Source organism: Chiloscyllium plagiosum, chromosome 3, assembly GCF_004010195.1.
Source record: "Chiloscyllium plagiosum isolate BGI_BamShark_2017 chromosome 3, ASM401019v2, whole genome shotgun sequence".
In the NCBI taxonomy this organism is placed as follows: domain Eukaryota; kingdom Metazoa; phylum Chordata; class Chondrichthyes; order Orectolobiformes; family Hemiscylliidae; genus Chiloscyllium; species Chiloscyllium plagiosum.
In genome coordinates, this window is record NC_057712.1 from 108,607,405 (window position 1) to 108,635,003 (window position 27,599).

At 41.2% G+C, this 27,599-nt stretch overlaps 1 protein-coding gene across 1 annotated transcript in view; it reads right to left on the minus strand.

The window, feature by feature from the left end:
- The window catches only part of LOC122548411 (prolyl endopeptidase-like), a 180,231-nt gene that overhangs the window by 65,437 nt on the left and 87,195 nt on the right, over positions 1 to 27,599 (minus strand). The window contains exon 10 of the mRNA XM_043687029.1: positions 17,198 to 17,301. Coding sequence (XP_043542964.1) covers positions 17,198 to 17,301 — 104 coding nt within the window. The remainder of the gene's footprint in view (positions 1 to 17,197; positions 17,302 to 27,599) is intronic.

A 27,599-nucleotide genomic window follows, 5' to 3' on the forward strand; every position in this document is an offset into this window, starting at 1 on the left:
GCAGTAGCCTACCATGGGGAACGTTATCAAACGCCTTACTAAAATCCATATATACCACATCTGCCGCTTTCCCCTCATCAACCTCCTTCGTCACCTTTTCAAAGAATTCAATAAGGTTTGTGAGGCACGACCTGCTGACTATCCTTGATCACATTATTCCTATCCAGATGTTCATAAATCCTATCCCTTACAATTCTCTCTAAGACTTTGCCCACAACAGAAGTGCGACTCGCCGGCCTATAGTTACTAGGGTTATCCCTCCTCCCCTTCTTGAACAAGGGAACCACATTTGCTTGCCTCCAATCTTCTGGCACTACTCCTGTAGACAATGAGGACATAAAAATCAAGGCCAATGGCTCTGCAATCTCCTCCCTTGCTTCCCAGAGAATCCTAGGATAAATGCCATTAGGCCCAGGGGACTTATCTATTTTCACACTCTGCAGGATTTCTAATACCTCTTTCTTGTGAACCTCAATCCCACCTAGTCTAGTAGCCTGTATCTCAGTAATCTCCTCGCCAACATTGTCGTTTTCTAGAATGAATGCTGTTGAAAAATATTCATTTAGTGCTTCCCAAATCTCTTCAGCCTCCACACGCAACTTCCACTACTATCCTTGACTGGACCTATTCCTACCCTAGTCATTCTTTTATTCCTGATATACCTATAGAAAGCCTTAGGGTTTTCCCTAATCCTACCAACTAAGGACCTTTCATGTCCTTAGTTGGGGATTGCCCCATGTAGGGGAAACCTGATAAGTGCCCATCATTTTAACTGGTATTGATTGCTCCATGGTTTACATATAACCATTTAAGGTTACGCTAAGGTTTAAGTATCAGCAGTATGGTGGCTGTGTGAAACTTATCAAAGCTGAAAATGTTGAACATTGATTCTTGTTGTGGGAACCTGTCTGCAAATCCACCAGCACATCAGTGCAAAAGGCTGAAGCATTCACAGCAATATTCAGCCAGAAGTACTAAGTGGATGATCCATCTCTTCTCCTCCAGTGGTTCCCAGCATTCAAGAAGCCATTAGAAGTGCCGGACACTACAAAGGTTACGGACCCTGATAACATTCCAGCTATAGTGCTATAAGACTCATGCTCCAGAATTTGCCACTCAACTAGAAAAGCTCTTCCAGTACAGTTACAACACTGGCATCTAACTAATGTGTACATACTCGCCATTAAAAAAAAGAACAGGACAAATCCAAACCAACCAATAGCACCCCTTCAGTCTACTCTTGATTATCAAGGAGGAGTAATTAACAGTGTTATTAAGAGACACCTGCTCAGTAATAATCCATGCAGTGACAGACAGTATGGGTTCTACCAGAACCACTCAGCTCCTGACATCATTGGAGCCTTGGTTGAAACCTGCACAAAAGAGCTGAATTCCAGAGGTGAACAAGGTCAGAAGTCACACGATTCCAGGTTAGAATCAAATAGGTTTATGTGAAATCACAAGGTTTCAGAGTGCTCCTCCTTCGTCAGGTGAAATGAAGAGATGCACAATGTCACAGAATTTATAGACTGAGTGTCAAAAGATCATACAAATGGTGTGGGTGGAGTGTTGACAGGCTTAATAACAAGTCTCTGCAGTTGATGAAAATTGTCAGCCAGTGCCAGAAAAGTGTCAACAGTTTAAAAGTGAAAAACTACCTATGATCCAATTAATTGAGACAGAAAGAGAATTACAAAAAAAAATCGCCGGACAGGAATGTACCTTCCCAGTGGGGAAATACTTCTGCAGTCAAGGATGTTCAGCCTCTGATCTTCAGTTAAGCACTCTCCAAGGTGGTCTTTGAGATGCACAACACAAAATTGTCCAGCAGAAACTGATAGGTCAAATGCTTCGAGCATGTGCTCTTTCTCAGGAATGAGGGGTAGCCTAAGGGGACAGAGATAAATGGGGGAGCGGGGGAAATAGGATCAGACAGTTCAAGAGGGCGGTGCCAAGGTGGAAGTTGGGATTCTCCAGCCACATAGAATCAATGTCAATTTCACCAGTTTCATTTCCCCTCCCTCCACCTTATCCAAGACCCAAACTTCCAACTCGGCACCATTGTCTTGAACTGTCCGACATGTCCATCTTCCTCCCCACCTATCCACTCCACCCCCCTCTCCGATCTATTACCATTATCCCCCCCAAATTTCATCTACCTATCGCATTCCCAGCAACCACCCACCACCATCAATCTCTTCCCCACTCCTCCAACCGAAACTTTATCATGTAATTTTACAGTTAGATCAAGAAATCTTTGGTTGCTGTTTGTCTAAACAACCAAAGAGGGGACGACTAGTAATAAAGCAATTTAACCAATACTCAGCGCTCTGCCGCATTTGAAGAGGTTTAATCCCTAACAAATGACAGAAGTATATACAACATACATATAGACTGCTTAGCAAGGTTAGCTCACATGGAATACAGGGGGGATCAGTCACTTGGATACAGAATTGGCTTGAAGATAGAGACAGAGGGTGATGGTGGAGGGTTGCCTTTCAGGTTGGAGGCTTGTGACCAGTGGTGTGCCACAGGATATTGGTACTGGATCCACTGCTTCTGATCATTTATATAAATGATTTGGATGTGAACATAGGAAGTATAGTTAATAAGTTTGCAGATGACACCAAAATTACAGGCATAGTAGACAGTGAAGGAGGTTACCTCAGAGTACAATGAGATCTTGATCAGATGGACCAATTGGCCGAGGAATAGCAGATGGAGTTTAATTCAGACAAATGTCAGATGCTGCATTTTGAAAAGGCAAAACAGGGCATGGCTTACACACTTAATGGCAAGGTCCTGGATAGTGCGGCTAACGAAGAGACCTTGGAGGGAAGGTTCACAGTCCCTTCAAAGTGGAGTCGCAGTTAGATAGGATAGTGAAGAAGGTGTTTAGTATGCTTTCCTTTATTGGTTGGATCATCGAGTTTAAGAGTCGGTAGATCATGTTGCGGCTGTACAGGACATTGATTAGGTCAATTTTGGTATATTGAGTGCATCTCTGGTCTCCTTCCCATAAGAAAGATCTTGTGAAACTTGAAAGGGTTCAGAAAAGACTGACAAGGATATTGTCAAGGTCGGAGGGCTTGAGCTATAGGGAGTGGCTGAATAGGCTGGAGCTGTTTTCCCTGCAGCGTCAGAGGCTGAGGGGTGACCTCATAGAGGTTTATAAAATCATGAGGGGCATGGTTAGGGTAAATAGACATGGTCATTTCCCTGGGGTGGGGCAGTCTAGAATTAGAGGGCATAGGTTTAGGGTGAGGGGGAAAAAATTTAAAAGGGACCCAAGGGGCAACTTTTTCATGCAGAGGGTGGTGCATGTAGGGAATGAACTGCCAGAGGAAGTGGTGAAGGTTGGTATAATTACAACATTTAAAAGGGACCAGAATGGGTATCTGAATAGGAAGGGTTTACAGGGATATGGGCCAAGTGTTGGCAAATGGGACTAGATTATGTTAGGATATCTGGTCAGCATGGATGAGTTGGACCAAAGGGTCTGTTTCCGTGCTGTACACCTCTATGACATCGAGAGCAGTACTTCACTCAAGGCATGGCCCAGTGGTTAGCACTGCTGCCTCACAGCACCAGGGTCCCTGGTTCGATTCCAGCCTTGGGCGACTGTCTGTGTTGAGTTTGTACATTCTCCACGTGTCTGCATGGGTTTCCTCCAGGTGGTCCGGTTTCCTCCCACAGTCCAAAAGATGTGCTGATCAGGTGAACTGGCCATGCTAAATTGCCTATAGTGTTAGGTGCATTAGTCAGAGGGAAATGGGTTTGGGTGGGATACTCTTTGGAGTGTCGTATGGACTGGTTGGGCTGAAGGACCTGTTTCCACACTGTAGTGAATCTAATCTAATCTAAAAAAAAATGATGTCAAGATGCATGCCTTACTCTTTCTCTGGTTATTCTTTTGCTTTTAATATGGTTATAAAAAGCAATTGGATTTTCCTTAAAGTTAATATGTCAGTGTTTCTTTTCCTCCATTCTCCTAGTTTCTTTTCTAATTAATCCCCTGCACATTCTACACTCCTCTTGGGTGAATGTATTTTCTTTTATCCAATTCTGTACACTCTTGGGTTCTTTGGTCTTGCTGATCCCACTGTTCACCTTTACTCTTACTCTTCTGAATGCCTTCCATTGGTCGATGTGTATTTTTCTGCAAGTAGCTGCTCGCAGTTCACTTCGGAAAGATGCTTTCTCAGCATGAAATTCATCCTTCCCCAATTCAGAGCATTTATTTCTGGACCATCTTTATATCCTTATTCTCTCTAAGTGCTGATGTAAAAAGTTCCCCGGGACACATTTGAGAACACCTCCCCCCACGCCAAGCCTTTCACACTTTGTGAAACCCAGTTAATAATGGGGAAGTTGAAATCCCTTATTATTACCCTGCTATTTTTAAACTTCTTTGATATTTCCCAGCTATTTGTCATCGTCTCTCTCCCTGACCGTTTAGAGGTCTCTTGTACATCCCCAGCAAAGTGACTGCCTCCATTTTGGTTTCAAGTTTCAAACAAATGGCCTCCATATCCTTGAAGTTGTCTCACTTGAAGTTTTCACACCTCAGAATATTAAGCTGCCAGCCCTATCCTTCAACCATGTGTCTTTGATAGCAATGAATTCACTTCCCCATGCTATATGAAAAATGTCCAATTCACTTTTGTTATTTGCAAGACTCCTTGCATTAAAATAAATGCTATCCAGCCTTGCCAAACTTCCTTGTATCTTAAAGTGAATATATTTGCACTGTCTTCTTGATCTACTTGGCAATGTTTCTATATTTGTTTGCATACCACCGACAACTGTGCCTCCAATTCATATCCCATCTCTGTTAAATTAGTTTTAAGCTCCACTAACCGCAGTAGCAAATCACCAGCAAATGCCCCCTCCACATTCCTGGATGTCTGTTTTTTCATCTTTCCTGCAGTTCTGAGCACAAAATTAAAAATCCTGCTCTAGATGGGCCTGATAAGGGGGGGGGGGTGGAGTTTTTAAGATTGTCAACCTGTAACTAGCAGAGTGCCACAAGAGTCAGTACAGGGGCCACAAATACTTACAATAACATGTAAATGACTTGGATGAGGAAAGTGAAAGCATGATTACCAAGTTTGCGGATGATACAAAATTAAGTGGGAAGGAAGTGGTGGGGATGACACAAAAAATCTGGAGACGGATATGGACAGGTTATGCGAGTGGGCAAAAACCTGGCAGATGGCATGTAATATGGGAAATTGTGACAGTGCACATTTGCAAGTATACAGAAGCTAGATTATTTAAATGTAGAAAGACTGCAGAAACCTACAAAACAGAGGAATTTGGGTGTCCCTGTCCACGAGTCACACAAATCATTCAAGTTCAGCAGATAATAAAGGAAAGCAAATGGAATGTTGGCCTTTATTTCAATGGGCATGGACTATAAAAGATAACAAAAGTATAAAACTATACAAGACACTAGTGAGTTCACAACTGGAATATTGTGAACTATATTCGACACTTGAATCTATTGATGCCATTGGAGGGCACAGAAGGTTTACTTGACTGACACCAGGTATAGAGGGACTGTCTTATGAAGAGAGGCTGAGCAGCGTGGGCGTGTACTCATTAGAATTAAGCCTACTTCTGCTCCTATTGGCTTGTGCCTGAAACGTGAATTTTCCTGGTTCTTTTTCCAGCACCACACTCTTGACCCTAATCTCCAGCATCTGCCATCCTCACTTTCTCCCATGGCTTATAATCTTATACAATAACGCATCTTGTGACTTAGTAGTATTTGCAACGTTGCTCTCCTTCCAAAATGTCATAAAGTTCATTAAGTCACAAAATTAATGCTTTGCCTGGGACTAATCAGCTTCTTCTGATCAAAATATCTGTAGGTCGTTTAGGGTGACTTTGTGCAGTTGTTTCTACAACTGAAGTACAAGAAGACTTATTATATTTCTTTCATCTTTAATCCTTTTACTGATGCTTCTGTGACTTTTTAAACTGACCTTTAAGACAAAATGCGATGGCATTTGGAAAACGCTACTGCCACGATAGCTGGATGAAAGCGCACCAGAACTTTATAAATGTGAAGTGCCTCCTGCTTTGTGAAGCTTAAAGAGAGGGTCAACATAAAATAGCTTCCAGCTCACTGTGACAGACAGCAATTCTACCCAGCTTTTAGAAAATGCAGTAAACATCTATTCACCAAGCAGTGACTGCAGAAGTGAAGTGATAAATAACAAACTTAAAACATTTTTAAATGAGCTTAAGGTACTGAAAACATAAGAAAAAAAACTGTTGGGTACTTAAGGTACCCTTTATAACCCTTTCTAAATAAACAACAGACATATGAAGTAGAAATTCAATAAATATCAGTTTTGATGTGCAACAGCCCATAATTTAAAGATTTGCCTCAATTCTAATGAAATATTTTCAGCAAATAGTATCAACCATCACTTTTTCACACAGTAACAAATTTAGTGTGGCTGGTTGTGAGGCAGTGAGAGGTTGGGGCAGGGTTAGCAGGATAGGACAACATATAGTCTACAAGAAAGTGAGAACTGCAGATGCTGGAGATTAGATTAGATTAGATTAGATTACTTACAGTGTGGAAACAGGCCCTTCGGCCCAACAAGTCCACACCGACCCGCCGAAGCGCAACCCACCCATACCCCTACATTTACCCCTTTAACCTAACACTACGGGCAATTTAGCATGGCCAATTCACCTGACCCGCACATTTTTGGATTGTGGGAGGAAACCGGAGCACCCGGAGGAAACCCACGCAGACACGGGGAGAATGTGCAAACTCCACACAGTCAGTCGCCTGAGTCGGGAATTGAACCCGGGTCTCTGGCGCTGTGAGGCAGCAGTGCTAACCACTGTGCCACCGTGCCGCCCACTAGGGCGAGAGTGTGGTGCAGGTAAATCTCTGATGGATTGGAAGGCTCCTTTTGGGCCTTGGACGGAGGTGAGGGGGGAGAGGCGTGGGTGTAGGGTCGAACTCTCGATCAGGGTCGAGAGTGTGGTGCTGGAAAAGCACAGCAGGTCATGCAGCATCCGAGGAGTAGGAGAATCGACATTTCGGGCATGAGCCCTTCATCAGGAATGAGGCTTGTGAGCCAAAGGGGTAGAGAGATAAATGGGAAAGGGGTGGGGCTGGGCGTAGGGTAGCTGAAAGTGTAGTAGGAGATGAAGGTGGGGGTGTTGGTGATAAGTCAGAGAAAAACGTGGAGTGGATTGTTGAGAAGGAAGATGGACAGGTCGGATATGTCAAGAGGACGGTGCCGAGTTGGAAGGTTGGATCTGGGCTAAGGTGGGGGTGGAGAAATGAGAAACTGATGAAAACCACATTAATCCCACATGGGAGGTGTGTCTGAAGGAGGAAGATGAGGCACCCTTCCTCCAGGCGTCAGGTGATAAGGGTTTGACGATGGAGGCAGCCCAGGGCCTGCATGTCCTTGGCGGAGTGGGAGGGGGAGTTAAAGTGTTCGGCTACGGGGCGATGGGGTTGCTTTGTGCATGTGTCCAGGAGATGTTCTCTGAAAGCGTTCTGCAAGTAGGCTTCCTGTCTCCCCAATATAGAGGAGACTGCATTGGGAGCAACGGATACGGTAAATGACGTGTGGAGGTGCAGGTAAATCTCTGATGGATGTGCAAGGTTCCTTTGGGGCCTTGGACAGAGGTGAGGGGGGAGAGGCCCCCTCCAACCAAACCTCCCCTCCTGACACCTTCCCCTGCCACTGCAAGAATTGCAAACCCTACACCCACGCCTCTCCCCCCTCACCTCCGTCCAAGGCCCAAAAGGAGCCTTCCAATCCATCAGAGATTTACCTGCACCTCCACATGTCATTTACTTTATCTGTTGCTCCTGATGCGGTCTCCTCTACATTGGGAAGACAGGACACCTACTTGCAGAATACTTCAGAGAACAAGTCCAGGACATAAGCATGAAACAACCCCATCACCCCATAGCCAAAAACTTTAACTCCCCTTCCCAATCCGCCAAGGACATGCAGGTCCTAGGTCTCCTCCATCATCAAACCTTACTACCTGTGCCTGGAAGAAGAACACCTCATCTTCCACCTTGGAACTCTCCAACCACATGGGACTAATGTGGATTTCACCAGTTTCCGCATTTCCTCTCCCCCCACCTTATCCCAGATCCAAACTTCCAACTCGGCACTGCCCTCTTGACCTGTCCATCTTCTTTCCGACCAAGCTGCTCTACCTTCTTCTCCGACCTATCACCATCACCCGCACCTTAATCTACCTATTGCACTCTCAGCAACCTCTCCCCAGCAACACACCCCTTCCATTTATCTCTCTACCCCCTTGGCTCACAAGCCTAATTTCTGATGAAGGGCTCATGCTCAAAACGTCGATTCTCCTGCTCCTCGGATGCTGCATGACCTGCTGTGCTTTTCCAGCACCACACACAACATAAAGTCCACTCCAAATCATTCAGTATTTTCTTTCAAACAAAGATTTAAATATTCTATAATTTGAATGACGGAAAGGAAATAAGAGCAAAGCAAGCATTTGCTGCTGAAAATATAAATAAAATATAAATATACCTGATGATTGGAATTAATAGATTTCGAATCAAGATTAGATATTAAAGAAATATAGCGGCACGGTGGCTCAGTGGTTACCTCACAGCACCGGGGTCCCAGGTTCGATCCCAGCCTCGGGTGACTCCAAACTCCAAACTGTGTGGAGTTTGTACATTCTCCCGTGTCTGCGTGGGTTTCCTCCGGGTGCTCCGGTTTCCTCCCACAGTCCAAAGATGTGCAGGTCAGGTGAATTGGTCATGCTAAATTGCCCATAGATTAGGTGCATTAGTCAGAGGGAAATAGGTCTGGGTGGGTTACTCTTCGGAGGGTCGGTGTGGACTTGTTGGGCCGAAGGGCCTGTTTCTGCACTGTAGGGAAACTAATCTAATCTAATCGAAATATACTAGGGAATAAGAAAATGGCAAAGGAGTTTAAGAAATACTTTGCAGTCTTCACAGTAGAGGACTAAAAAAAATCAAGTGGGAAGAGGGGTGTAATGAACAATAATTATCATGAGAAAAAGAGTACTAAGCAAAGTAATTGGGCTAAAGGTTAATAAGTCCCCTGGATCTGATAGACTGCATCCTAAGATTTTCAAGGAAGTAGCTACTGAGATAGTGGATGCATTGATAGTAATCTTCTGAGAATCCAAAAAGTTACAGAGGATTGCAAAATTTTCAATTTAATACCCTTATTCAAAAACTGAGGGAGACAATACATAATTAATTACAGGACAGTTACCTTAACATCAGTAACTGGGAAAATGTTAGAGTCTGTTATAAAGAATGCAATACCTGATGCAGATCATTTAGAAATATATAATATAATCAGAGTCAGCATGGCTTCATAAAGGTGAAATTATGCCTCTCAAATAGAATTATTTGAGGTGGTAACAAGCAGAATAGATGAAAGGGAAACCAGTAGATGTAATATTTGGATTTATAAAGGCATTCAGAATAAAGTACCACACATGAATCTAATAAATAAATACCCCCAACTCCACAGACTGTTATCGTTACTATAGATAGAGGATTGGCTAACTAATAGAAGGCATAAACTTGGGATAAAGGGGGCATTTTTCAGGATGGCAACTTCTAATTACTGGCATCCCATCAGTGCTAGAACCACCATTACCACCAGTAAGAGAATGTCCCGCAGTGAGGTTGGTATACGACACAAAAATAGGTGGGAAGGCAGTGGTGACAATGGCATAGAGAGTCTACAGAAGGATACAGACAGATTAAGCGAATGAGCAAACATTTGAAAGATAGGATATAATGTGGGGAAAAAATGAAGTTCTGCCATGTTGGCAGGACAAATAGAGGAGCTGAATATTATTTAAATGTAGAGAAGTGCAGCAAGCTACAGCACAGAGGGATTTGGGGGTCCTCATGCATTTGTCATGAAATTTTGGAATCCAGATTGTGGGTAATATTCATGGCAAATTTGGGGGGAAATCTCATAATGGCTGTAACTTCTCATCTCCCAGCCCTGGTCACAATGAAATGTGATATAAAGTAGAACTGGCCTCTGTTCAACTTGCAGTGGCAAAATAATGAAATTGCAACAGATTTATTTCATTCACCAGAGCATCAATAAATGGCTACACTTCCACTGCTGCTAGGAAGAGACAGTTATAAATTGTTGACCATCCCAAATCTCTGCTAGAACAAAGTAAAAAGGATGGTAGAAACTTCAAAAGCTTTGAGGGCATGCTTTGAACCCTAAGTGAATTATGCGTTCAATATCAGAATCAAAGAAGGGAAACAAGTTTTCTGATGAATATGTGACTGCATTAACACAGTTGAAGAGCCTTGCAAATTTGCACAACAAAAAATAATCTAATTTAGGACAGAATTACATTAGGCATGAGAATCCACAGTGAGAGTAAGTCTACTAAGAGAGGAGGAACCTATTCTCAGAAAAGTGACTGCCATCTGCAGAAGAGCTGTAGTTGCAAACAGGCAACTGGAACTATTCATGGCAGAAAAGGCCTTGCTTTATATTGATAGATATTCCATGGTGCAAGGACAGAAAAAGGATCTGGGTACTGTGGTGACTGGTCAACTGCAGGGACTATCTGGCTGCCTACAGAGGTTTCCAGCAACATAGCTGCCAGTCTTCAACCAATTTGTTTCACTCTACATGACACTGAGTAATGTTTGGAGGGAGGCACTGGATACTACAAAAGCTGTGTGCCCTGTCAACATTTGGTAATGATCCTGTAAATATGTGCACCTACTACACCTCTAGCTAAGTGCTTGACAGAACATCAGAATTGTTATGACACAGGTCATTCCACCCAGTGTGCCTGACCTACTCTTCAAACAAGCATCAGTACTGTTCTAATACAGCTGCCCACTGTCATAAAATGTAGGAGCAGAAGTAGACCAATCAGTTCATCGAGTCTGCTATGCCAAATAAAAACCAAAATTACTGCAGATGCTGGAAATACTGCAGATACAAGAATAGATATTGTTAGAAAAGCTCAGCAGATCTGACAGCATCTGTCGGGAGAGAAATCAGAGTTAATGTTTTGGGTCCAGTGACCCTTGATCGTTCCCACCTATTTTTGTGTCATGCACCAACAGGCTGCGGTACATTCTCTTTTATCAGCAGAGTAATATATCTGTTGTATGTACTGGCAGCCCTAGCACTAATTGGGCCCCACCAGTTAGAGGCTGCCATCCTAAAATGCTCCCTTTATCCCAACTCTGTCTCCTATTAGTTAGCCAATCCAGTAACCATGGTAGCATGCCCCCAACACCACAGTTTCTTATTTTCCTCCACTTAATGACCCAGTCCCAACAATACTTTGCAGTCAGGAATTCTACAGATTAATTACACTGTCAGAGAAAAAAAGTTCCATCTGTTCTTGGTCTTAAATATGTGAACCGTTATAGAGAATATGTCCTCTGGTCTTCGACTCTCCCACAAAGGGAAACAACTTTTCCACATTTACCTGTAAAGTCCCTTAAAGACTGTGTATGTTTCATCAGGTTTCCCCTCATTCATTTATATTTCAATGAATACAGACCTAATCTATTCAACCTGTTTTCATGAGACAGTCCCTCTATACATGATATCAGTATAGCAAACCTTCTCTGAACTGCTTCCAATGCCAGTATGTCTTCCCTTCAGTAAGGAGCCCTCTAACTGATCATGTGGAAAATTATCATCATGTACACAAAAGGCAGGACAAGTCCAACCATCACCCCATTTGGCAGTCTATTCTCAATCAGTAGTGTGATGGAAGGTGTCATCAAGCAGCACTTGCTTAGTAGTAGCCTGCTCACTGATACTGATGTTGAGTTGTGACAGTGCCATTCAGCTCCAGACCTCATTACAGTCTTGGTCTAAACATAGCCAAAAGAGCTGAATTCCAGAAGTGAGGAGAAAGTAATTTCCCTTCACATCAAGGCCACATTTGACAAGTATAACATCAAATAACTCTCGTAAAATGGCAGTCAATATGAATTGATGTCATTACCTGGCAAAAAGGAAAATGGTTGTGGTGGTTGGAGGTCCGTCATGTCAGCTCCAGGACTACTCTGCAGGCTTTCTCTGGGTTGTGTGCTAGGACCATCCAAATGCTTCATCAATGACCTTCACTCCATCATATGGTCAGAAGTGGGGATGTTCATCAATGGTTGCACAACATTCATCATCATTCAGGACTCCTCAGATATTGAAAACGTCTCTGTCCAAATGCAGCAAGACCTGGACAACATCCAGGTTTGGGCTGACAAGTGGAAGATTCGACTAGTCAAACCACATAAGTGACAGGCAATGACCATTTCCAAAATAAGAATCTAACCAGTGACTCCTGACATCACCGTCACTGATATCAGCACTGTCAACACTTGGAGATTACTCTTGACCAGGAACAGAAATGGACTATTCATATAAGTACTGTCACTACAAGAGCTGGTCAGAGGCTAGGAATCCTGCAGCAAGTAATTCATCTCCTGACTCCCACAGATTCACTACCTCCAAGGAACAAGTCAGGAGTGTAATGGAATGGTTCCCACCTGCCAGTTTAAGTGCAATTCTGCAACACTCAAGAACCTTGACACCATCTAAGATAAAGTAACCCATTGATTAGCACCACATCCACAAACATTCAGAGCCTCTACAACCAATGCTCAGTTACAGCAGTGTGTACAATTTATAAGACACACTGCAGAAATTCACCAATGCTAAACCCCAGGATACGGATAGTGGGAGATTCAGTGATGGTAACATCACTAAATGTCAAAGCCAGTGGTTAGATTATCTCTAACTGGGGATGGTCCTGACCTGGCATTTGTGGGATGCACATATTACTTGCCACTTGTCAGTTCAAGCCTGGATGTTGTCCAGATCTTGTTGCATTTGAACATGGATTGCTTCACTGTCTGAGGAGTCACAAATGGTGCTGAACATTGTGTAAACATCAGTGAACATCCCCACTTTCAACCACCTTCAGGTACTTCATAAATGACCTTCCCACCATTACATCCACGAGCCTCTGTGATTTTATAAACCTCTAAGATTACTCCTCAGCCTCCTATGCTCCAGGGAAAAAATTCCCAGCTTATCCTTATAACTCAAGCCCTCTGGTCTCAGTAACATCATTGTACATCTTTTTTGTACCCTTTCCAGTTTAATAACATCCTTCTTATAGTAGGGTGACCAGAATTGTATGCAGTACTCCAAATGTGGCCCCACCAATGTCTTCTACAGCTGTAACATGATGTCCCAAATCCTGCACTCAATGCTCTTACTGATGAAGGCAAGGTGCCAAATGACTTCCTGAACATCCTACCTGCAATGCCACTTTCAAGGAACCATGCACTCCACCCCTAGATCTCTCTGTTCAACAACACTCCCCTACCACGAATTGTGTCTTACCAAAATGCAACACCTTGCATTTATCTGAATTAAACTCCATCTGCTGCTCCTCAACCCACTGATCTTGCTGATCAAGATACTGGTGAACTCTTAGATAATCTTCTGCACTGTCTGCTACATCACCAATTTTAATGTCATCCATAAGCTTACTAACCATGTTAGTCCTCTGCCTCCTATGCTCCAGGGGAAAAAACCCAGCCTATCCTTCTAACTCAAGCCATCAGTAACATCATTGTAAAACTTTTTTGCACCCTTTCCAGTTTAATAACATCCTTCTGGTAGCAGGGTGACCAGAATTGTATGCACTACTCTAATGCACACTGGAGTAACCTTCTATTCTCTGATCCAAATCATTTAGATAAAAAAAGAACAACAGTGGACCCAGCCCCGATCCTTGCAGCATAGCGTCGTTCAGAGGCTTCCAGTGTGAACAACTCTCTAGCACCACCCTCTGTCTCCTACCGTCAAGTAAATTTTCTCTGCAATTGGCTAGCTCTCCCGGGATCCCACATAATCTAACCTTACTAACCAGTCCACGATGCAGAAACTTATTGAGGCCTTGCTAAAGTCCATGCAGACAATGTCTACTGCTCTGCTTTCATCAATCTTCTGTCACCTCTTCAAAAAAACTCAATCAAATTTGTGAGACATGATTTTCTACACACAAAGCCATGCTGACTATCACTAATCAGTCCTTGCCTTTTCAAATGCATGGAGATCCTGTCTCTCAATCCCCTCCAACAAAGTAATATTGCTAATATTAGTAATATTTATAATATAATACTTTTAATATTAATAGTATTGCTACATGAATATTGCTGAAATGAGAGTTATATTGCTGCAACTTTTCATCTTACACACATCAGGACAAATTGAAAAATGACAAATTATAGACAATCACAATTTATATTTGTGATTGATGAAGTATGGATTTGTCAGCAAGTTGACTCTGACGGATCGAGGCATTTTTATGGAGAAATCTACACAAAACCATAGGATTTGTAATACTTCTGGGTAATTAAAACAAGTGCAATGTTTCTTTAGTTTGTTTCCAGAGAACAGGATATTTATATGAATGTATATTGCTTCTAGCAATAGCAAATGAACCACTTTATGAGATTGACTGATTAGCTTAAAGTTATTGCTATGGTAGATATTAACAAATTCTGATTTATTCAATGAGTGCCCAATCATGGAATCACATCTAACATCAGATGTTTTAATTTGGGTTTTGCAAGCTTGTTGAGTAGTCTGTTGTCTACCTATTAATAATTGTTGGAGGAGCATGTTTAATTCAATCCGTAAATCACTGGGACGTACGATCTACATACCTGGAATCACACAGAAATGAAGACACAACATTGTTTAGCCCTGTTGCAAGCAGCACATTGTTTTCGACTAATGGCACCCATTAGTGGAAAATACTTCTCCAGTAGCTACTGTGTGTAAAGCAGTGTTATTCATTTATGAATTGACTGGCTTGCTAGGCCTTTTCAGCGAGTAGTTAACAGCCCATCACATTGCGATAGGTCTGGAGTTACATTTAGACCTGGTGAGGAAAAGGTGACAATATCCCTCCCTAAAGGATAGTAGTGAATTGGCTGGGTTTCCATGTAATCATCAACGGTTACATAGTTTCCATTAAATCAGCTTTCAATTCCAGATTTATGTAGATTAAAATTTCACCATATGACGTAGTGGGATTTGAACTCCTGTTCCCATAGCATTAACTGGGTCTCTGGATTACCAACCCAGTGATAATACCGCTGTGCCACCACCTCCCCCAAGCTTGCACTGGTTCTATTACCTAGTGCCAATTTTCTGCCTTTGTTCCATATCGCTACACACATATGTTAACAAAGTAATCATCCAAAGCCTTCTTCAATGTCTTAATAAAGACTGCCCTCACCACAGGCAGTGCCTTCGATACCTTAACTACTCACATTTTCTTTTTCAAGTGGGAATAAGTTCTCCCTATCTACTCAATCCAGTATTATTTGAACTTATTTTCAAATTTTGAGATACTGTGACTTCTACCTCTGACGCGAGGTAAACCAGGTATGTATCAGGACTGAAAGTGTCAGCCATTGGCCTTTTGTGAGACTGCGTTGTACATAATTAAACATTTCTGATCTTTCCCTTTTGGGGAGGGAACTGCAGGTTGTACTCTGTGGTAGTGTGCCATTGTATTCGAGGTTTAAATGTTTTTAGTTGATAAGATTAGATTTTGGGAATCAGGAAGTGAGCTACTCAAAGACAACCAAACAGTTTCTCATAGAGATGGGTTGATGTGGCCCACTGAATTATACAGTTTTTATCATTCACTCTTGAGATGTGAGCGTTGTGGCTGGGCCAGATTTGGTTGCCCATCCTTACTTGCATAGAGGTGGTGATATTGAACTGCCAACTTGAACTGCTACACTCAATGAACTGAAGGTTGACTCACAATGCCTTTAAGGAGGGTATTCCAGACCTAATAGCACTGAAGGACACTGTTGACACCCAAGATATCAATGGTGCAGAACCTAACAGTTGGTGGTGCATTGAAGTTGAGGAGAGCTGGCCGAGTTTCCTTGTGTAATAGTAATACAAAAAAACACATTATATCTATATTTTAAATAAGTGCCATAGAATTAGGGCAGGTACAATGAATGAAAATTTCTTCCAAGCAGACAGAAGGACCAGGAGAGACTTTGCATATACACATACACAAATCTCCATCTTAATTTCTAGACAGTACAAAACTTAATTTCTAGACAGTACTAAGAAAGCTGCACACTCAGTTCTGGTTCATATTTATATTTCCTCTTAAGTGTAGTTGGCATTGATCAATATAGACAGCAGAGATAAGACTGGTGAGCTATCGCCAGCTTATGTTTCAATTGAGTACTGTACTGTACTGAATGCCAGGTTGAGTCAGTAGCAATTAGCAGTGAGCAAGTAAATTCTGGCGGATCACTAGTACATACAACAAACTAGAGCTATAGTAATAGTAGTCAACAAGTGTGGTGCTGGAAAAGCACAGCAGATCAGGCAGCGTCTGAGGAGCAGGAGAATCAATGTTTCGGGCATAAGCCCTTCATCATTCCTTATGCCCAAAATGTCAATTCTCCTGCTCCTTGGATGCTGCCTGACTTGTGTGCTTTTCCAGTGCCATGCTTTTCGACTCTGATCTCCAGCATTTGCAGTCCTCACTTTCTCCTATAGTAATGGTATCCAAGTTTTGGGTTACTTGAGTAAGGGAGTATTAATGAAGGACACATCCTCATTTTAAAGTTATTTCCCCAAGAAGAATATCCATTTTTAAAAGATGGATAATCATGAGAGACATGTATTGTCAGTAGGTGTGGTAAATATTCAAAAAATAAGTTGCGTCATGTTTGAAATAGATATGACCGTGACAGTTTCCAGGGAGGCAGCTGCTCGTCCATTTACAACCCTGCCTGAATATGGTATCAGTAGAGTCTATGCCAATGACTGCTCCTGTTTTAAACTCCTGCCTGCCATTTTGAGTCATAAAATGGAGATCTGCTCATTAATCTCTCCTCGTCTCCACTTGGAAGATTCTGGAATTTCACTCCTCTGTCAGCAGAGTTAGTTGTTTGCTACTCCATATGGATATTTTTTTTTAAACAACTATTTATAGAATCTTACGAGTTATACAGCATGGAAACAGACCCTTTGGCACAAACTTAGTTTAAATGATTATTTAAGCTTGCCAACATCAAAATAATTAGTGAAAAATTAATAAATGCCCGAATCACCTGAACAGTCTGGTAATCAGCTGGATCAAATCCCTTCACAGTCACTTCTCTGAAAACATGTGGCTCCAAATCATCTTGGGTCAGATCACAGTAATAAATAATACCTGAAAGAGAATTGTACAAGAAATGCTTCAAATATAATAATGAATGAAAATAATTTTCATAAAATGAGCTTCGATCAAGCACTGCAAAAAGTTTGAGTTTCTGTCTGCACTCAGCTTCAAAAACACTCATTTGTTTTACAGTAAAGAGTTGTCTGAAGCTGTACCTACATCAGGATTCAAAAAGCATGTACAGGCCACTCTATCATCAGTGAAAAGTAACCTGAAGGTAATAGAATATATACAAGTCTAAGCTTCTCTAGCTGTGGAAAGATTTCAATTTTACACTCTTATTGAAAAAAATGTCAAAATGCAGGAATCCAAAACATACTTTTAAACTAGATATGCTAGCAATATTCATACAAAAACTATTTTCCAACAAAAGCAGTGAGCCGACCTGTTATGAAAATTAACAAACTGCTTTGTAATGTTGATGAGCCTACTTGTTCTGACATTCCCCTTTCTTTCTTAGAATGCTGATTCTTTGCTGAAGCGTTGTTCCACAAGCAATGTTTTCTGGTACCTCAATCAATTATTTTCATGAATTATAGATGAAAAAAAATTCACCTGGGACTGGGATAAGATGTCCGCATTTATCACTTCCTCGTCTCTCCATCCCTCAAATTCCTCATCCTACAATGCTCACTATAGCATTTTCATAATTCAAACTGAAACTATGTCCTTTGTTGACAGTCTACCAGGATTGTAGAGAGTTCTATTTTAGATTATTGAAGAGTACATACCTGACAAGAGAAATAAAACATCAGAGTGTCCAACTTGTCACATTACAGAAATGATGGGATTATACTAGAAAGAGTAAAGAAATGGTATGCGAGAATGCTGCTAGACTAGAACATTTTAGCATGTAGAAAAGATTGTATAGGCTGGGGGTGATTTCTTTGGAACCGAGGAAGCTAAGGCTAGATTTAGTTGAAATGGATAATATCATGAGGAACTTGGGAGTAGTGGTTAGGTAGGACCTATTGCACTTTGCAGAGAGATCAATAATCAGGGGCATATATTTTAAAGGAGGACTGGGGGAGACTGAAGAGAAATACTTCACCCACTGTTGTGGGGTCTGAAAAGGTGGAAGAGGAAAAAAACCTCTCAGCATTCAAAAAGCATCTGGAAATGCACTTTAAATGTAGGATGCTACAAAGCTAGAGAAGAGGTTTGTAAAATGGGACAAAGTTTGAGAACACTTTTCAGCTTGCACAGATACAATGAATTGTGTTGCCTTCTTCTGTACTGTAAACATCAGTGACTGTTCACTCAATGAAGCAAGCACTTGTAAAGCAGAATTAAACATTTTTAATTTATCGAGACTAATTATGGGTGGACTGTGGTTAGCACTGCTGCCTCACAGCGCCAGAGACCCGGGTTCAATTCCCGCCTCAGGAGACTGACTCTGTGATGTTTGTACATTCTCCCCGTGTCCGTGTGGGTTTCCTCCGGGTGCTCTGATTTCCACCCACAGTCCAAAAATGTGCATGCCAGGTCAATTGGCCATTCTAAATTGCCTGTAGTGTTAGGTGAAGGAGTAAATGTAGGGGTATGGGTGGGTTGCGCTTCGGTGGGTAGGTGTGGACTTGTTGGGCCGAAGGGCCTGTTTCCACACTGTAAGTAATCTAATCTAAGTAATCTAATTATTATTCACTGATACACAGTGCCAGAATTAAATTACTCTCTGCCTGCACAATTAGAAATTAAAGTATTTTATTATTTTATCAAGTCAAAAGCATGTCCATTCACTTTAAAATAGAAGGTGTTTTCTGAATTTTGAAGTAAATGTAAAGTTCAGGCTCTGCTGCCTGAATGGAAAGGCTGAGAGATTGGTTATTCCAAAAATAGATACATGCAGCAAATGGCTGTTAACTGGATACCTGAGTTTTGGTTGCTGTTTTGACAACAATCCTAATGTAACCACTTAGAATCATCATCCAATACCTACAATGTGGAAACAGGCCCTTCAGCCCAACAAGTCCACATCTACCCTCTGAAGAGTAACCCCCCCAGATCCATTCCCCCATCCCTACTACTCCACATTTACCCGACTAATGCACCTAATCTAGACATCCCTGAATACTACAGGCAATCTTGCATGTCAATTCACCTAAACTGCATATCTTTGGATTGTGGGAGAAAACTGGAACACCTGGAGAAAACATGGTGCGAATGTGCAAACTCCACACAGTTGCCAGAGGCTGGAATTGAACCCGGGTCCCTGGCGTTGTGAGGGGTTGAGTTAACGCAGTGTTTATTAGGTGTGTTATTAGAGCAGCTTATTTTTATAGAGTTGGAGTTAGATAGTAAGTAGTTTTTTTTTAAAAAAGAAGCCTTGGATTTATGAATAGTTATTGTTTAATGTCCACTACCTTTAAATAGTGGAAGGTAGGAGTTCTCTGTCACTCACATTTTAACAGAGACAAGATGAGCGATTCTGGGTGTTTAGTTTTAATTAACAAGAGGGGTTCGACCTCTGCATCTTAACAATTTCAATAAAAAATAACAATTTATTTTCTTAATTTTAATAGTGAACCTTAGTCAAATTCAAGCCCCCCCCCTTTAACTACTTACCATCTGACTCCAACTCTATAAAGATATGCTGTTCCAATAACACAATTGTTAAACATTACATTAACTTAAATCACAGGACCACCCAGTCTTGGTCTTCCCAGGTGTCTTCAATCTTCCAGCTGGTAATCTCCCCAGGTCATCTTGTTTTGTATTACTGCAAGTATGTTTTACATGAAAAGGTACCTTCCATAGAGAGTGTTTTTCTAATTTTGTTGAGAGCAAGATGTTAGATGGGCAGTTGCTCTCTGACTAATTTTCAAAATGCTCACTTTTTTTTAAAAACAGCACCCCCCTCTACACACACACATACAAAATTATCATACAGTCATAGAAATGTACTGCACGGAAACAGACTCTTTGGTCCAACAAATACATGCCAACCTAATCTAGTCCCACTTGCCAGCACCTGGCCCATATCCCTCCAAACCCTTCCTATTCATATACCCATCCAGATGCCTTTTAAATGATGCATTTGTACCAGCCTCCATCACTTCCTCTGGCAGCTCATTCCATACACACACCACCCTCTGCATAAAAAAGTTGACCCTGAAGTCCCTTTTAAATCTTACCCCTCTCATCCTAAACCTATGCACTCTAGTCCTGGACTCCCCACCCCAGAGAAAAGACTTTGTCTATTCATCTTACTCATGCCCCTCATGATGTTAAACACCTCTATAAAGGTCACCCCTCAGCCTCCGCTGGGAAAACAGCTCCAGTCTATTCAACTTCTCTCTATAGCTCAAATCCTCCAAACCTGGCAACATCCTTGTAAATCTTTTCCAAACTCTTTCTGACCAATAAAGGAAAGCATACCAAACACCCTCTTTACTATCCTATCTACTTGCAATTCTACTTTCAAGGAGCTATGAACCTGCAATCCAAGGTTTGTGTGTTCAGCAACACTTCCTCTGACCTTACCATTAAGTGTATAAGTCCTGCTAAGATTTGTTTTTCAAAATGCAGCACCTCACATTTACCTAAATTAAACTCCATCTGCCACTTCTCAGTCCATTGGCTCATCTGATCAAGATCCCATTGCAATCTGAGGTAACGTTCTTCGCTGTCCACTACACCTCCAATTTTGGTGTCATCTGCAAACTTACTAACTATACCTCTTATGCTCACATTCAAATCATTTATATAAATGACGAAAAGTAGTGGACCTAGCACCGATCCTTGTGACACTCCACTGGTCACAGGCCTCCAGTCTGAAAAACAATCTTCCACCACCACCCTCTGTCTTCTACCTTTGAGCCACTGGGTGTCAAAACAATAAATTCAAATTCAATTAGGTTTTAGTATTCTGGGCATAACTTAAACTAATTGGTTACATTCGAATTGTTATCAAAACAGCAACCAAAACTCAGGTACCCAAATAACAGCCATTTGTTACACGTATCTATTTTATGGAACAGCTCGTCTCCCAGCCTTTCCATTTGGGCTTGCACTTCAAGTTTACTTCAAAACTCAGAAAACACTTTCTACTTTAGAGTGAACAGACATACTGTTAACTTCTTAACAATTAATATATCAATGACAAACTTTCTTGTTTGAAAATGCAGTGATTGGACTGGACCAACAGTAACAAACATTCAACAAATTTTAACTTAAGTCAATGACTACAAAAGTGATAAAAGTGAAGTTTGTGCACAGATTTTAATGTGACAGATATTTATCGAATAAAAACAAAAAAATACATATTTACATACGTTGCTCAGAAAGAATGCAGTTTTTATTTTCTATCGTGTGGTGGCAAGGTATAAAAGAGAAAAAACACAACAGCACTAAGCTGGCTAATTTATAATAAACACACCAGCACTTATGGTAGGTGCATTATTTTTTACTTGTCAGTGTAAAATTTAACAACATACACTTTCCATAACATCAATATCTAATTCTTTAGCTAACCTGTCCTCCACATTTCTGGACAAATGCAAAGTGATGCATTTTGGAAGATCAAATTCAGGTACAAATTATACAATAAGTGGCAGAACCCTGAGGAGCATTGACATACAGAGAAATTTTGGCATACAGATTCCTGAAAGTGGCAACACAGGTGGATAAGGTGATCAAGGTGGCATATAACATGCTTGCCTTCATTGGTTGGGGAATTAAATATAAAAGTTGGCAAGTTATGTTACAGCTGTACAAAATTTTAGTTAGGACACATTTGGAATATTGCTTGTAGTTCTGGTCACCACACTGCCATAAAGACATGGATGCTTTGGACAGGGTGCAGAGATGGTTTACCAGGACGTTGCCTGGTCTGGAAAGTATAAAGGAGAGTTGGATAAACTGAAGATTATTTTCACTGAAACAATGGATGCGGAGGGGCGACCTGATAAAGATTTACAAAATTATGACAGGCATAGATAGGATGGATAGTCAGAGGCTTTTTCCTAAGATGGAAAGATCAAGTACAAGAGGGCAAGATTCAAGATAGGGAACGTTTCGGGCAGAAGTGTGGTGAAAACCTTTCACACAGACGGTGGTGTACACCTGAAAGGCACTGCCGGGGAGGTGGTGAAAACTGACTCATTAGTAACATTTAAGGCATATTTTGATGGACACATGAATAGGAGGCGAATAGACGGACAGAAACTGTGTATGGGCAACAAGTACCCCATACTTGTAAGGAAAAGGAATCAGTGCAGGCTTAGTGGGCTGAAAGGCCTGACCCTTTATGTATTATTATTATTTGTTCTCCTGCAACTGTTACATGACCTTTCATGCTGTATGGTATGTGTCACTGCATTAATAAATTATTAGACTGACTAATAAACCAGGTTTTTAATGACCAAGAGATTTGCTATAGCATTATTAGTCATATATTAGAAAATCAGCTTTGCTAGCAATATTAAAGTGGGGTAGTGTGAGACAGGAAGCAACTATAACTTTTTAAAGTAGTAATCACTTATGAAAAATTTATAATTTATGACTAGCCTACTTCACAGAAAGAATGTAGACAGGAGGTACCAATACCATATAAAGTCTTCAGGCAAAATTGGATGAGAACAGGAAGGAGATTTGGACTAGAGCACAAATGTAATTCAATTTCTATTTGAGTTATACATTCTGACTTTCTATTCTATAATAATCTGAATTGCCATTATCTTTGGCCATTGACCAGAAACATTAATGTTGCTTTTCCCTCTTCACAGATGTTGCTCAGTCAGAATGACAGTTGTTTTGTCTTTAGTTGTTTTGTGGTGCAGAATTGGAAAACCATTGAAGAAATACATTTTGTCAAAGCTTTTGTCTTGCACTGATCAGGACAATTTACAATATAAACTCAGAATCAAACAGATGTTTGATCGAATGAAATCAAATTTGAGGAAAGGTTCTTACACCCATAGAGTGGTTGAGGTCTAGAAAGTACTGCCTTGGAGGGTATGGGAAAGAATTAGATCAAATGATGTTAAGGTTTTGAACAAGCTGGACTAATGGAGATAAGTAGTGCATTTAAAACATGTACCTGTTCAAAATTTAGCTGTTACCTGCTTTTCTTTTACTGAGGTGATAATGTTTAATGTAGAATTCTTAATAAAGACAGATGTAGTGCGCAAACTTATTTTTCCTTAAGAGGGGTTATTTAGTGACAAAAAGCTTGCCTAGTGTCAGCATGTAACTTGTATACTGACACATATTTCATTGGACTCTTTATATTTTGCAAAAGGTAGAGGCATTACCTGGCATCATTCTGTTTTGGATTAAAGTACAAGCTTCCGAAACTCAGCAAAATTATCCCAAAATGCCAGTTGGTGTTCCCACATAACATTTTTAGATAGTGTACTTTCTTCAGAGATACAATTACCTCATTTGTATCACCCACCCAAGGAGAAAAAAAAAAATCATCGAATGAAAGAGAGTCACAGAATTCTGCAGTAATGAAGAGGCCCTTAGGCCTATAGAGTCTGCACTGCCAAAATACACTACTTCCGACACTAGTGTCAATATCTCTACACTAGGCCCATAGCCTTGAATGTTATTACACTTCTAGTGCTCATCCAAGTATTTTAAAAAAAATATTGTGAGGTTTTCTCCCTCAACTACCCTCCCAGGCAGTACATTCTGGACTCTCCATTCTGTGGGTGAAAAAGCCTTTCCTCAAGTCCCCTCTAAACCTCATGCCCCCTCTAAACCTCATGCCTTCCATGTCAAAAGTGTGCCCTCTTGTTCTTGACCCTTCAACAAAGCTGCTTTCTGTCCATGCCCCTTCATAACCTCTATCAGGATTCGCTCAACCTTTTGTGCTCCAAAGAAAGCAAGTGAGCAGTACTCCAAATGTGGCCTAACCAAAGTCCTGTACAGTTGCAACATCACTTCACGACTCTTGAATTCAATCCCTCTGTGGTGATTTCTTTCCTCTTTTGAACCCACCAAAACCTCAAATGCCTCATTTCTTATATCAATCTGCCCAAGAACTTCAAGTCTGTATTTGCCCCTCCTTCCCCCGAGTAAAGAAAGATGCAAAGTTCTCATTTAAACTCCACAAATGTCCACTGACTTAACACACAGATTTTTCCCTTGGTTACTTACCAGTTCCTTGGTTATTCACTTCTCCTTAAAATACTTGTAATATCTTGGGAATCTCCCTAATCTTGCCTTCCAGGATTTCTCTCGCCCCTTTTCTCTCCTAATTACTTTCTCGAGATCTCCCTTGTACTTTCTATACTCCCCTAGGGCCTCTGTTGTTTTGCTCCTTTAGTACCTGTTATAAGTTACTCTTCGTCTTCTACCTAGTCCTGAATATTCCTAAACATAATCCAGAGTTTTCAGAACACTTACTAAATAGGGCAAATGAAAACAACCTAAGCAATGGGGCGGCCCAGTGGTTAGCACTGCTGCCTCACAGCACCAGGGTCCCAGGTTCAATCCCAGCCTCGGGCGACTGTCTGTGTGGAGTTTGTACATTCTCCCTGTGTCTGCCCGGGTTTTCTCCGGGTGGTCTGGTTTCTTCCCACAGTCCAAAGATGTGCAAGTCAGATGAATTGGCCATGCTAAATTGCCCATAGAGTTAGATGCATTCGTCAGGAGTAAATATGAGGAATGGGTCTGGGTGGGTTACTCTCCAGAGGGTCGGTGTGGACTTGTTGGGCCAAAGGGCCTGTTTCCACTCTGTAAGAAATCTAATCAAACTCATTATATTCATCTCAATGATATCATATATAATTGATGTGAAGATTTACTTGGTTATAATTTATATATTGGGTTATGTGCCTACAAAGAATGAAAACAGCTAGAGACTATTTCTTGATGAAAATGATTCCCTTTAAAATGTATTTAATTTATTTTTAAAAAGGGCAACTAATGATGACTTGAGAGCCGCACTAAATTGAGACTGTAACTAATAATTCAAACAAACATTTCAGAATGCAGGTTACTCAATGCAAGTAAAATTAAATGTCACGGTATACTGTTATAATTTACATGTCACAGATTCTATCATTACAGCACTTAGAAGATTCATTTGCTCTTTTTAGAGTTGTAGCCTTTTTTCATTGCTGAAAGGATTGTAGTAATTAAGGAAAATGGCATGCTGTGCAGGAAGCAGTACCGTGTCTTGCAGGGAGATAAATACGACCCAGAAATTTTTCAGAACCATAGCACAAAATACGCAATTGTAGTAGTAGTCGTCATTATTTTGAAAAACATTACAGCTCAACTCCAAGCTCCAGCCTTTTGATTTACAAGGAAAAGTTGTTGTTAGAGTAATCCTTGTTCACTGATAGCCCGAGGCTGGGATTGAACCTGGGACCCTGGTGCTGTGAGGCAGCAGTGCTAACCACGCACATCATGTACGTGAACGTTGCAAAAATATCGTTAAGTCAAATGACCCAGAGCAAAGATTCTACATTGCAAAGGAACTAACCATCTTTAATACGTTTACAAAATTCTCAAATCCTGCATAGGTCTTTGCTCATGGACCAATTCAATGCACTAAACTGAATTTTGTCCTAAGATGAATTTCAACCATACTCATAAATCCTCTATTTGACTTGCAATAATATCTTGAGAAAGGAGAACTATTGTTTGAGAATAAACTAAATGGTGGTGTCCAATAGACAATTAATTTAATAAAGAATATCATTTTGTGTTTTTCAAGATTATGAAAAAAGAATTGAATTTTTTTCTAACACTTCTGTCCATAAAGTAAATCCTAAATGCTATAAATTTAAACAGCAAAGAAAAAAAAGTTGTAAAGATAGATAGGTTTGGTATTATTGCCAATAATTAAGCCACAATGCATGACTTTCCACAGCTGCTAATACTTCTAGTTTGACAAAAGAAACAATAATTAGCCAAACAAAATGTGCCAAGTGCTGGTGAAGTCATGCAAACAACACATTGATTTTGCTTGTGCCACATTGATGCTTTCAAGAGTGCATGACCAATCAGACTCAGAACAACAGCAGCAAGGGAACCAGACAAATGCTCAATGGCATCATCCACTTCCCAAAAATTCAGCATCCTCCAGCTAATGGCTTTAGTTATTAAAAAAAACATGTATTTGTAATCTTTATATGGTAGCTTGATGTACAATGTATGAATGAAGTGAAAAGCAAGTTGTAAAGGGAATACAAACAGTTTACAGAAAGACATTGATAGGTTGAGTGATTGGACAACAAGTTGGCAAATAGGGTATAATGTGGAAAATATGAAGTTATTCATTTTAAAAAGAAGAAAACTAGAGTATCATCTAAATTGAGAAAAGTTGCACAAAGTTGCAACACAAAGGGACTTGGGGGTATTTATGCATGAAACCTAGAAGGCTAGCATGCAGTGCAGTGGGTAATCAGGATGGCTAATGGCATATCGACCCTTATTTCAAGGGGATTTAAAGATAAGAGTAGGAAAGTGTAACTGAACAAGGTGCTAATGAGACCACATTTGACAAGCAGTTTTGGTCCTCTTAACAAAATTCATTGGAGGCAGTTCAGAGAAGGTACACTTGGACAATCCCCACTATGGAAGGATTGTCTTATGCGCAAAGACTAAACAGATTGGGACCCTACTCACTAGAATTTAGAAGCATTAGAGGTTATCTCATTGGAACACAGGCAGAGGAATTGCATATATTTAAGGCTGAGACAGAAAGATTCTTGCTCATTTAGGGAATCAAGGGTTGTGGGGAAAGAGCAGGAAAGTGAACATGAGGAATGTCGATCAGCCATGATACTACTGAATGGTAGAGCAGCAAAGGATGGAATGGCCTACTCAGTTCCTATTTTTTATGGTCTTAAATAAATATCCGAATCGTTTTCCTGATGTAGTCCCTCCATCACAGCTCCAAACGAATAACAAGTGTGGGGACTCCCAGGAGGACCAGTTCCAAAAACGCACATCCCAGATGGCCTCCTTCTTCAAGGACCGCAATTTCCCCCCCGACGTGGTCGACGATGCCCTCCACCGCATCTCTTCCACTTCCCGATCCTCCGCCCTTGAACCTCGCCCCTCCAACCGCCACCAGGACAGAACCCCACTGGTCCTCACCTACCACCCCACTAACCTCCATGTACAGCGCATCATCCGCCGCCATTTCCGCCACCACCAAACGGACCCCACCACCAAGGATATATTTCCCTCCCCTCCCCTACCAGCACCCCGTAAAGACCACTCCCTCCGTGACTCCCTCGTCAGATCCACACCCCCCACCAACCCAACCTCCACTCCCCGCACCTTCCCCTGCAACCGCAGGAGGTGCAAGACTGGCGCCCACACCT